Below are 12909 nucleotides of genomic sequence, written 5' to 3'. Positions count from 1 at the left end.
TCATTGATTTTATAACAGTTTTAAAATGGAAGTCGAAATAGGTCTTGTCTCTTTTAAAAAGTTTTATTTTTGGAGGATTTGCACAAACTCCCCTGCACTGAGCTCTCCTGTCCCAGTTGCACGTTCAGACCTGTGCAGATGGATCCCTGCACCTGGGCAGGGCCCCATTTAATTTAACAGGACTAGGCCTGGTATAAAGGTCTGTCTATGTGGATCAGCTTACACAGCTGAGGCAGCAGCAGTCAAATCTCCCATTCCTACACAGGTGTAATGTCCCACCCCCCCCTTTGGCAATAATGGTAGGTATGTACACGTACCATGACAGCCTCCACTACGGCTATGCTGACCTTCTTAACAGTGCTGGAACTAAGCAGGACCTTTGAGCAGGGAGGCCAAGGACAGAACAGTTTTATTTTCAAACTTCTAGCAAGATTTTAGCCAAGTAAAAACAAACCATAAAAAGAAAGTTGACTTTGTTCCCTAGGCATTCCTACTTTCAGAATGACACATTTTACACTAACGATGAAGTAAACTGCAATTGGGCTCATCTTTAAGACAGTGAAAGAAAATGGCCGCTCTAACTGAAGCTGGTCTTTCTAACGCCGCCTTGTTCCTGAAGATGAGGTTCTTCTCCTCTCCCTCGGGGCACTTGAAGGCAACTGGGAATCTGGCCGATTTATCTCTGTGTTAAGAAACAATGCAATGTTAGTGAACAAATACTGGTTTGTGTTGTTACCGTGACAATACACTTTCATGAGCTCCAAATTCTCTCTAAATGGCTAAAAATGTGTAAACTCCTATTTGCTTGTGACTTCCATTAGAAATGTTCCATTTCATTAGTTAAATTGAGGAATTCCGAGAAACTTCTGCTTAAATGTAACTGAACATTTCCACATTTTTTTTCTGCACTCAAAATACTGCTGGTAGCAGAGAGGGTCTAGGACTTCGGGAGTAAAGGCACAACCCTGACAGTAATAGGTGCACAAAATTACCAAAGAAAGATCCACCAGCTGAAATACTTGAAGTTTCCAGTAAGTAAGAAAGTTCAACCCACTGTCACCTCATCATGACTACAGTAACTTAAGTATCACCATTAAATACACCTCTACCCCAATATAACGCTGTCCTCAGGAGCCAAAAAAATCTTACCGCGTTATATCGAACTTGCTTTGATCCACCGGAGTGTGTAGCCCCCCCCCGGAGCGCTGCTTTACCGCGTTATATCCGAATTCGTGTTATATAGGGTCGCGTTAGATCGGGGTAGAGATGTATCTCAGTCCATACAGAGGTATTATTATACAAGAGTTTTAAAATGGGTTGCTTGCTACCTGGAATCTCATGTGGCCAAAACTCATTGCAGTGGGGACAGTGTGGTTCCGTCTGAGCTTTGAAATATTTTCCGGCACAAGGCAAGTGCATTCCAATTCCACAGGTTTCACATACTTGACTCTGAAATGAGAAATGTTACTGTTAACAGAAAGCATTTCTGGTCTCCCTCTCAGTGCTACAAAGCATGTCATCTTTGGAAAGAGTCTGCCTTACTGACCCAAAGTAAGAGCATTAACTTGAGAGAATTTTACTTCATTGCCAGCTGGAGGATCCTTGTAAACCGAGGCTGGTATAGGTTACAGGGAAATACGTACTTGGGAGCTGGGAAACGGGCATTTGTTGGGGTGATGGAAAGAATCATAGCAAGAAGGCTTGAGAGCCAAAGGGTGTTGGGACAGGTGGGTGGGAAAAGGAGTGTCAGAACAGCGTGCCTGTTAGGGAAGACTTGGAGAAGAGAAGTAGCTGCAGGAGGCAGGGAATGAGTAACGGGGGATTGACAGCTGAGAAGAGGCGCTCTGGTTCCAGCCTCTTAGGGGGACAAGATTGGGCGCTTGTGGGGGTGCCACTGCCCAGCTCCTCAGTGCAGTTTGTGGGCTTATTCTAGAACTCTGCGTCCACCACCAAGAGTGAAGATGGATGCACGTGCCAGACAGGGAAATCACCATGTGCTGAGCCCAGTGGCTTAGAATAGCTAACAAGGGTTATGCACATGTAAAAATGGGAAAGATTCACCCCCAGCTCAGCTGACTGGGGGGGGGAGGGATAGCTCAGTGGTTTGAGCATTGGCCTGCTAAACCCAGGGTTGTGAGTTCAATCCTTGAGGGGGCCACTTGGGGATCTGGGGCAAAATCAGTACTTGGTCCTGCTAGTGAAGGCAGGGGGCTGGACTTGATGACCTTTCAAGGTCCCTTCCAGTTCTAGGAGATGGGATATCTCCATTAATTAAAAAAATTAAAAATTAAAAATTGACTGGGACAGGAGCCAACATGATGGATGCAGGGTTCTCACTGGCTGAGCTCACTTTCTCCAAGTTCTTACACGTTTTTCCAGTGACAGCAAGCAGCAATAGAATGGGTCAGAATAGGTATTTTGTGTACTGTGGACTCCATTGCCAGGTTACAACAGCAGTCTGAACATAGAACAAATGCTCAGAAAGAAAAATATCATATACTTTAGCTACCATCATGCAGGAGTGTTTCTCAACAGCAGATACCTACTGAGGAAGCCCAGCCCAATTTGTTACCTGGATGGCGAGGCTGTGACAGATGTTACATTTCCTCACCAAGTCTTGGTAGTTGCTGAGGATGTATTGCTCCATCTCCATTATGCAGCGAGTGTGCAACGTGTACTCCCCATCTCGCTAAGGGAACAACACCACCAACTGTAAGACTATAATATTGTTTCTTACAATTCACTCTTGACCTTTTTCTGACCTCGCTCTCTACCTTTTAGCAAAAGCAAAGCTTGACATTCATTTCTTTTCAGCATCCAGCAGCGCCCAATCACTGACTAATACAAAGACAATATCCAAATTCCACTCAAAGCACTGCACCTAATTAGCATAAAACAGCAGGAAAAAGTTCCCTTATCTTTAATAAATATGCATACCATGGAAGCTACAGGTCCCTGCAAGCATTCGCCCATCCTCCATCAAAGACCACAGAGGTAAAAGAGATTATTCTTAACAAAATGTAGGGTTCCGTGTAACAACATATACCTTTGCAACTGGACTTCTCTTTGGCACAGCTCTAAAATACCTAGATTACTGAGAAATATCATGAAAGAAAATCTGGCACCATTTCTTAACACATGTAATAAAGGAAGAGATTTTCAAAGGCACAAATGGGAGTTGCCCCCTGACTTTCAGTAGGAATTGGGCACCTACCTGTCCTTTACATTTTTGAAAGTCTCCCCCAGATCAAGGGAGCCCGTGGCAGAGGTCGGTGTAGAGATTCAAGGTGAAACACCTCCAAGAGCAGAGGGTGAGCACAGCAACAGCACCACTTACGGACATGGTCACCTCTGCTTGCCAACATGAGGAGTGGAACTATCACTCCAGCTCTTCTCTGGTGGGGCTAACACCAGCAGTGGCACAACCACTTCCCTAATTCAGTATTTAAAGGAGAGCTGCAAGTGTTCAGAGTGTCCCAAGCATGGAGACTATGGGAGTGTTTCGGCATGTTTCTCAGTTACACCTATGGAACTTTGCTGCCTTGCATGAGATCCTAGATGTAACCGTATTGTTTGGCTTGCAGAACCTTTGCTACTAGTGATGATACATGAGAAGAAAAGAGCTCTGTCCGAGTCAACTCCTCTAGGGTAAGCTTACAGAACAGCCAGATGCAAAGACTTGTAAACTTAGTACATTTTATATGGAATCATTGAGACAATAAAAATTGGCTCACCCAATACCATTTTTACAAGTCACTCTTTAGAGTAGAACTGCACTTTTGGCTGTCAAAGCAGTAAGAAAGAACAGTCAAAGCTACTAAAATGCCCACTCTCTCTACAAGATAAAGCAATTACTTCAGAGAGCCACTTATCCTGCACTAAATTTTGCAGCACTTGCTCTGCTTCCTTTTTCTTCATTTTCTTTGTTTTAAGTTGGTCAGCCAGGTTTAAAATATTTGTGGAAGATGCAAAGCCACTTTCTGATATGATGATCACATCCATCTGCAGAAAGAAAAATATCTGATGAGAAAAAAAACATACAATTGGCTAGCCCCAGTCCTGGGTTAATGGCAATGTGGAGGTTTTTTTCAGCACCTAGCTTAAATATACTATAAAATGCAACATATAATGCAAATAGTTCAGGAAACAACCAATTAAGAGGCTGTTGGCAGTGTTAACCTGCCACAGGGGAGATAATTCCTCAACTCAAACTGCAAGATGGGGGCTTGCAGGAAGCAATGTTGAAGCCCCTTTAATACACTGCAATGATGCTGAATATATGATGCATCCTCCACACCAGTGAGGAATCTGTGTCTTGACTTGGCCTGAGATCCATGCTTCCTTGATGAAAGATCTTTATCCATCAGGAAGGTATCTGTTCCAACTGGATTCATGTGCACAAGTAAATGTACTTGACATTCTTAGGCTGAATTGGTACTGCCAGTTTTCAGAAATTCTATCATCTTTAGTTTAGCTTCAGTAAAAAAGCTGTGATGGCAACAAATCTTGGAGTGCTAGTGAAGGCAGGACACATGCACTTTCAGCACACTGTATCTGCTCAGCGCAGCTCTAGAGGAGAGTGGTAGTAACCTATGCCCTGGTCTACACTTTTGATCTCATCAATGAAGCTGCTCCAGTCTTAGACCAACAATGTAAGTATTTCTGAAAGCTGTCAGTGTAGATGAGACTTTTGGACAAACTTCACATTGAGGCAAGTGAGGATTTTCTTCTAGGCAAGCAACACATTGCCCTTGCAGTCCATAAAGAACATATGTATTTTTAGCACCGGTAGGCCCAAAACATACACAGTCTCCAAGCGATCACAGAAACTCACTATACTCTTTACGAACAGAACCGAACAACATTATAACAAGAAACCAACAAAAAGCAAGATACTGAATTCTTATCATGGGAAATGCTAGTGATGACAACTTTGGTTCACATGAAGCAGGACACTGCATATAGACCCAATGGAGGAGTCTGGAGCTTTGAAAACTGTTCAAGAGCTGTCTGCCTGTCTTCTTAGGCGGCATTGTCAATTGCTATCAATGCATATGATTCATCGACTAAACCAACAATATACAATCCACTTTATCACAATCTTCAAATCCAAGTACTAGGTTATTTATGTCAAAATCTACTGTATATTAAAGGGATCCTGAAACCTTCTATTCCCAGACAGAATTACCCAGTCATTGCTGGGAATTCTGGGACAGTGCTGCTGCAGAAATATGATTATTAAACTAAAAGCAGGTCTGCCAAGTCTTGCTCTGAGAAGCACTTACTCATTATTGATTTCGATTTAACACTAATTTATCCCCAAGAGGGAATAGATTTATGCCACACTTCTATTTTTTCAATTGATTTGTGGTACAACTAAAAATTATAAACTAAAGCAATATGGTAGCTTATTCTTCAAGCAGATTTCACAGACTATTCCTTTTATTTTAAAGAGGAGACCATTCCCCCAACAGTCTGATTTGCTGAGTAATGAGATGACATACAGTACTTACAGTTTTTCTGAACAATTCTAACTCATTTTCTGTATAGTCAGATGCCATCTTAGATATTTCAGTTTCTGCCAGATTCACCTACAAAATAACAATTATTGAACTAAAACTACCTTTGTACTTCCAGGCAGAACAAAGCATGTATTATTTTAAAATAACATAAAGGTCACTTGTTGCAATAGCATGAAGGGGAACATTCTTTCTTGAGACAAAACCTTTTATTAACAAAAACACCTCAATCCTGCCCTTGTAGCACCGCCTGTGTTCCAGTCCTGGGCCTCTCCTGAGCAAACACTCCACATTGTGCGCAAATGGAGACTAAGATGAGACGGAATTTTTCACTTATACTAAGCCAGTACTTCAGATAAAGGTTTAGATTCTGAGGTAAGTTGAGATGAAAGGGATACAATAGAACAGCATTCAAAAAATCATGAAAATACCTAATAGCAAATAGTAATTTACTATGGTTAATAGGTGGCACTACATGATTATTAAAAACAACAATACTTTGTATTGCTCTTGCACCTTCTACCATTATGTATTATTAGCCCTATTTTACACATGGGAAAATAAGAACCAGGAGCTAAAGGCATTGGTAAAGGTTGCACAGAGCACATGATTCCCAGACCTGTGAAATCAGCAGACACTGCTCTCTCTCTCACTGACATTTACAATCCAGAAATTCCAGGGAAATCATTTCCTAGCAAATCCTTTCTATTGGATGAATTTTTGATTAGCAGGTGCAGAAAACCCATGTTGGGGAGGCTTGAGAGCTTTCCAGATGAAGTTACAGATAGAGAAAAAAAGTTCCTTTTTTAAAAAAAAAATCTTATTGCAGCACCACCTCTTAATATTTATGCTAAATAAGTCCGACACTACTACAGTCCTTGCTGCCATGTTCCATTCCCTCGTGTCTGTCATGTGAACAGTTTATCCTCACACTTCCCTGTTCTACATGTAGATTCTAGAGCAGCTGTCAGCATAAGACTGAAGGAGCCCAGCCAACACAAGACATCACTAAGTGTGAGAAGCGTGCTGGCAGACACAGCCTCATTCGTAAGATTCTGAATATTTGTTCTAAATAACATTGCTATTATAGTCCTTTGTTTCAGTACTTCTATGGGTACCTCCCACTCAAGGGTGGCATTTGGAGCACAAAGAGAAATAGTGGCTATATTTGTTAAGCACTGGCAAAAATACTGTCCCTGCCCGAATGAGCTTACCAGTCTAAAAGCACTACGAGGAATGTGCACTTTTCATTGACGTGTTACACATCACGATTAAAAGTATAGAGATGACTCTCCCCTGCTGCTGCATCTTTGAAATGTGACATTGGTTAGCGTTACTAGTAGTTAGAAATTAAATCCAGAAGGTGGCAGCATATCACACGCTTACCAATGCGTAATATGTTCTCCCATCATCTTCAGACATTCCCTTCCGGATCTGCATAAAGAAAGGCTGTAGATGGATGTTAACAACATTGATGAAGTCATCCAATTTATCATGAGCATAGTAGACTGGAAATTAAAAAAAAAAAAAAAGATGGTTAGCTAGTCAGACAGCCAATCTCACACTACTGAAAACCCAGTCTTGGGCAACAAAGTTTGTGACACCCAGGCAGAGTTTTGAACATGTCTTTTACATTTAGCTGGCATGTACTTGTCCTGTGCGCCTTTCATATCACTGCTGATTACAAACGCAACACCAGATTTCAGAAGAGTCCAGCCCTTGGGACTTCAATAGCCGTGCTCACGGACTCTTATGTTTGTTGCTTGGCTCTTTGGGATCCACAACATTATCCATTCCAGCTGGTCAACTTGAATGGAGTTTTTAAATTGAATAAAAAGTTACCATATAGGATCAAATCTTGTGTATAATGAACAAATATATCTGTGCTCTCTTCTGTTTATGTGGTTTCCTGATTTCTTTTCCTGCTCTGTTTTCACAATCTAGCAACAGCTTTGCTACCTGCATACCATGGATTGATAATAAATTCTGACTTCAGGGACCTGCCATTGTAGCATTTGGTGCCACATCCTATAAGCAAGAAATTTAGCAGTAGAAATTACATCACAGACTTCACTGGGTCATGGAAGAAAGCAGATGAACCAGTCCTGGTCCCCACATAGGCACAGCACAAGCTCCAAGCAAAGATTCTGACAGAACTCCCATTGACTTCAGTGGGACTAGGATTCCACCCTAAATGTTTAGAAGCAGCATTAAGTAATATTTCACAACTTTTTCAACCAATAAAGTTATTTCTTGCAATATATATCTCAGAAGTACACCTCTACCTCGATATAACGGTGTCCTTGGGAGCCAAAAAATCTTACGGCGTTATAGATGAAACCGCGTTATGTCGAACTTGCTTTGATCCACCGGAGTGCGCAGCCCCGCCCCCCCGGAGCACTGCTTTACCACGTTATATCCGAATTCGTGTTATATCGGGTCGCGTTATATCGGGGTAGAGGTGTATTAAGAGTGGTCACTAAAAGGGCATTGGACTGTCTCAGTTACAAGAGATATTATCTGTATTACAGGAGCACCTGGAGGCCTCAGCCAGGGCTCTAGACCCATTGTGCTAAGTACTGTACAACTGTGTAATACAAAGCCAGTCCCTGCCCCAGCGAGCTCACAATCTAGCTTTATGACAGGACTCCAAAGGTGGGTGAAACTGACAAACGAGGAAGAACCAGGTAAGAGTAAAATAAGCATGTGTTTGCATTATTAATTTGCCTGACCATGATAAGGTGGTGTCATGGCAGAGGTGAGTCTTTAGTGACCACTCCTTCAGAGCTCTCCTGGAGGAATATTCTTTTGGGCGACAACTACACCATTTGAATTTTAGATGAAAGTCTGCTTGCACTAGCAGATCCTCTCCCCATGGAGGGAAATCAAATGCTGTGCTTGATAATTTTAACATCTGTCAAATTAGTTTGCACACTTACTGGTGGTGGTGTAGGAGAAATAAAGGGTGCCACACTTAAACTATTTACAAATTTTTATTAAAGCTAATGTTAAAAAATTATATAGTACACAGTTTAAGAAAAGAGTGTCTGTACATCTGCATATAGTGCTTAGATTATCCACAAATACAAGTTTGTTTTTAAAGTCATAAGATATTGCATAATCAGCAATAACCCAAATTTAGGTGAACAATTTAAGAATACAGTTTAGATATTAGCATCCAAAGTATTCAGATACATCACTCATGAAAAGTTATATAGAGAGTTGGTTGTGGAAATCAAATATAGCAATTGCCCCTCAGCAATTGAGAATTTAGGGTAGGTTGTCCTTTTAGAAAATACAATCCATGAGGAAAGTATTTCAAACCTTCCTCCTCTTCTGCTCCTATAAACTATTCCTAGTCTTGGGAAAACATTTACAGAGACTACTCCCTAAGCTAAAACAGTGACATTTTCTCAAGGAGAAAGGGATGGGAAAATTCTCTCCTGTGGGGACACAGATGAACGACTGATCCAAACCACACACTTTTAGAAGGTACACTAATGAGAGCAGTGGGAGCACCTACATAGAATAGACTAAGAAAAGAGCCACTTAAATGGCCTATAAACAACAGTAAAGTAAAATTAAGAAAAGCAGCCCACCCTCCCCCAAGCACCTCAACTAAAAACAAAATACAAATAACTAACCCAAAATAAATGAGAAATATATTAACATTAGAAACAAGACAGTAACACAACAAATTTTTTTCACTTTCTTTTAACCAGAACATTCTCCCAGATGGGAGGTGCACCATTCCTGGAAGCACTGCAATACCAGGTTGATGCATGGAGTGGATGGCGTAAGCTCCTATTCCAGCTCCCTGTTTCAAAAATCCATTTAATATACACAAAAAGAACAGGAGTACTTGTGGCACCTTAGAGACTAACAAATTTATTTCAGCATAAGCTGAATAGGTTGTAGATCTTTGGTGATGCGCTGGAGAGGTTTTATTTCCTAGACACTACTGTGCTAATAAGCGATGGTTACATAAACACCACCCTATACCGGAAACCCACTGACCGCTATACTTACCTACATGCCTCCAGCTTCCATCCAGGACACACCACACGATCCATTGTCTACAGCCAAGCTGTAAGATACAACCGCATTTGCTCCAATCCCTCAGACAGAGATAAACACCTACAAGATCTCTATCAAGCATTCTTAAAACTATAATACCCACCTGCTGAAGTGAAAAAACAGATTGACAGAGCCAGAAGAGTACCCAGAAGCCACCTACTACAGGACAGGCCCAACAAAGAAAATAACAGAACGCCACTAGCCGCCACCTTCAGCCCCCAACTGAAACCTCTCCAGCGCATCATCAAAGATCTACAACCTATCCTGAAAGATGATCCCTCACTCTCACAGATCTTGGGAGACAGACCAGTCCTCGCTTACAGACAGCCTCCCAACCTTAAGCAAATACTCACCAGCAACCGCACACCATACAACAAAAACACTAACCCAGGAACCTATCCTTGCAACAAAGCCCGATGCCAGCTCTGTCCACATACCTATTCAAGTGACACCATCATAGGACCTAATCACATCAGCCACACCATCAGGGGCTCATTCACCTGCACATCTACCAACGTGATATATGCCATCATGTGCCAGCAATGCCCCTCTGCCAAGTACATTGGCCAAATTGGACAGTCTCTACGCAAAAGAATAAATGGACACAAATCTGACATCAGGAATCATATAATTCAAAAACCAGTGGGAGAACACTTCAACCTCTCTAATCACTCAGTGACAGACTTGAAGGTGTCAGTTTTGCAACAAAAAAACTTCAAAAACAGACTCCAAAGAGAGACTGCTGAACTCGAATTAATATGCAAATCAGACACAATTAATTTAGGCCTAAATAGAGACTGGGAATGGTTGGGTCATTACACTAATTGAATTTTTCTCCCCCCCATGTTAAGTTTTCCTCACACCTTCTATGGGTCATCTCGATTATCACTTCAAAGTTTTTTCTTCTGCTGCTACTGATAGCTCATCTCAATTGATTGGCCTCTTACAATTGGTATGCGTACTTCCACCTTTTCATGTTCTCTGTATGTATAAATATCTTCTGTCTGTGTGTTCCACTCTATGCATCTGAAGAAGTGAGCTGTAGCCCACGAAAGCTTATGCTGAAATAAATTTGTTAGTCTCTAAGGTGCCACAAGTACTCCTGTTCTTTTTGCAGATACAGACTAACACGGCTGCTACTTTGTAACATTTAATATACAGTTTATTACATCTGTATCTGTGCCAAAGATACTGGAAGTAGCTGTAGCAAAACTCATAACCTTCCTCTGTGCTACATGACTTGTATTGGAATGCGTTCTATCCATAATACACAATCTAACTGAATGGGCAGAAATTGATCATATATTATTTTTGTACTGACTTACACTGGCAGGTCTGAGCGAAAAATTGGATAGGATTAATCGTATATTATCAAGATGTGGCCATTTACTCACTACCTTTACCACTCTTCTCATAGGCTGTACACTTTCCTCTACCATCTATCTGTCTGTAGATTGTAAAATCCTTGGAGAAGGGATCATGCCCTCTTTTCTCTTTGTAAAATAGCTAGAAATAATAATAACAATACTTCTGTTAGTCTTAAAGGTGCCACAGGACCCTCTGTTGCTTTTTACAGATTCAGACTAACACGGCTACCCCTCTGATACTAGAAATAATGGGTGCTCTGGGAAATACATTATTTATACTGATGACTGCAGTCTTCTGGAGGTATCAAAGGATGCCTTGTGGCATCACACAGTCCAGGTTGGTGTAAGATGTGTATCTAAGCCAAGACACCCTTTTATTTCAAGATATCAAACTATAACCAGTTTCCAGACCAGTTGGGTTTTTTACATTTTTTTTAAACTACATCAGTTTGGTAAAAAGTTGCAGTTTACCAAAAATGATTGTGGATGATCTTTCTATAACAATAATACATTGTCTCTTTCTTTAAGGTGTAGAACACAGTCTCAACTAATGCCATATCAGAGATGTAGCTATTTATTGTGCTTTCAGTTGAGGAGAAAGGGAGGAAAATGCTGTTCCAAGACATGGCTAATAGAAAAGCAAAATCGTTCATAGCATAGAAAACGAAGCATATGCTAGAACCAACTAGTGTTCTTTATCCTCTCTGTAAATAAATGAGTCCCAGCCCTGAACACTCAGTAGATATGCACATGGACAATAACATGTGGCAGCATTAGAAGCAAGCTCATTATCTACAAGCATAGCACGCATATTGGAGCATTTGCTTTGGCAGGAATTATTTGAGTTCAAGGGCAGTTGACAGACCAGCAGAGTAGTAACTAAATGGAACACTGTAAACAATCTGATTTTATTTTAAGTCTGAGACCAACTCTTAATAATAAACCAGATCAACAGACCCCTGGCCAGAACACAAGCTGGAGGTCCGCTCTGGAACTAAGGACTGTATCTGTACTGGAGGTCTCTGTGCCTCTCCTAGGGATTGTGAGTATAAAGCAAACTAAATGCTGCTTTGCCTTTTGGTTAATGATCATTCTGACTCAGACACTGGGCTGAATATTCATCCCCTCTTTTAGACAAGGAAAGTAATAGCAAAATAATGACAGAGATAAAGACCAGGGAGTCTTTACCACAGGATTGGTCAGAGAAACCATAGCTTCCTAGTAAGTTTCAGAATACATACAAGGGCAGATACAAACCTAGGGATCCCTTATTTAGGACAAAAGACTATATAAAAAATGTTAGTAAGGACTTTAAGAAATGTGACAGGCCCTTTATTTACACATCTTACTTGACATCTAAGCATATGGTATATTACACTATTTTGTGTACTTAATCTCCAGCTATGCAGATGTCAGTTACAAAGGAGAGAAAAGTGAAGTTCTACTCTGAAAAGTGACAATGTAAAAACAGCACCTTGCATCTTTACACTTTGACTCAGAACGGATTTAATGCAAAAGTCATTGAGAAACGATGTAATACTCACTTTTCAGAGTACAACCACGTTAAGAAAAATGACACCTATACCATAATCTTCAATGTTCATAATTTTTTAGGGTTTAGCATTAAACAAAAATCAGAATGAACCATGAAACTATAAGATTACTTTGGATTTTAAATCCATGGTGCTCAGTTTTGATTTCACAGCAGGCTAACTAAAGGTGAGTGTCACTGAGAAATGCTTAATTTCTCCATTTCATCTAATTATTCCTCAAATACAAACTTTTAAAAAAAAAAACTTTTATGAAAAGCACCCTATCACACTTGGAAATCTTGCCAAATCATGTAATTATTACATGTAAAAAAATAAAACCAAAAAAAAAAGCACCTACAAGAAAAACCAGAGCTGCTTGTAAATCTGACAGAATTGTATTATTGTTAGGTGCAC

General features: G+C 40.7%; 1 protein-coding gene and 1 pseudogene across 4 annotated transcripts in view; both read right to left on the bottom strand.

The window, feature by feature from the left end:
* Positions 1–393: 393 nt before the first annotated feature.
* Positions 394–12909, bottom strand: part of NSMCE1 (NSE1 homolog, SMC5-SMC6 complex component) — a 29555-nt gene continuing 17039 nt past the window's right edge. For 2 of the 4 annotated variants that reach the window (XM_065411785.1, XM_065411784.1), the window contains exons 3-8: positions 6906–7027; positions 5514–5591; positions 3856–4020; positions 2573–2689; positions 1329–1449; positions 394–682 (exon numbers count right to left, since the gene is read on the bottom strand). In XM_065411785.1, the coding sequence (XP_065267857.1) occupies positions 597–682; positions 1329–1449; positions 2573–2689; positions 3856–4020; positions 5514–5591; positions 6906–7027 (689 nt within the window). In that variant the 3' untranslated portion in view covers positions 394–596. The remainder of the gene's footprint in view (positions 683–1328; positions 1450–2572; positions 2690–3855; positions 4021–5513; positions 5592–6905; positions 7028–12909) is intronic. The other 2 variants (XM_065411786.1, XM_065411787.1) reach the window with 2 other exon arrangements.
* LOC135885210 (U2 spliceosomal RNA) lies at positions 9257–9435 on the bottom strand (annotated as a pseudogene).

This window comes from Emys orbicularis, chromosome 10 (assembly GCF_028017835.1).
Source record: "Emys orbicularis isolate rEmyOrb1 chromosome 10, rEmyOrb1.hap1, whole genome shotgun sequence".
Taxonomy (NCBI): Eukaryota; Metazoa; Chordata; order Testudines; family Emydidae; genus Emys; species Emys orbicularis.
Note: the sequence above shows the minus strand (reverse complement) of the source record. Positions and strands in the feature narration are given on the sequence as shown.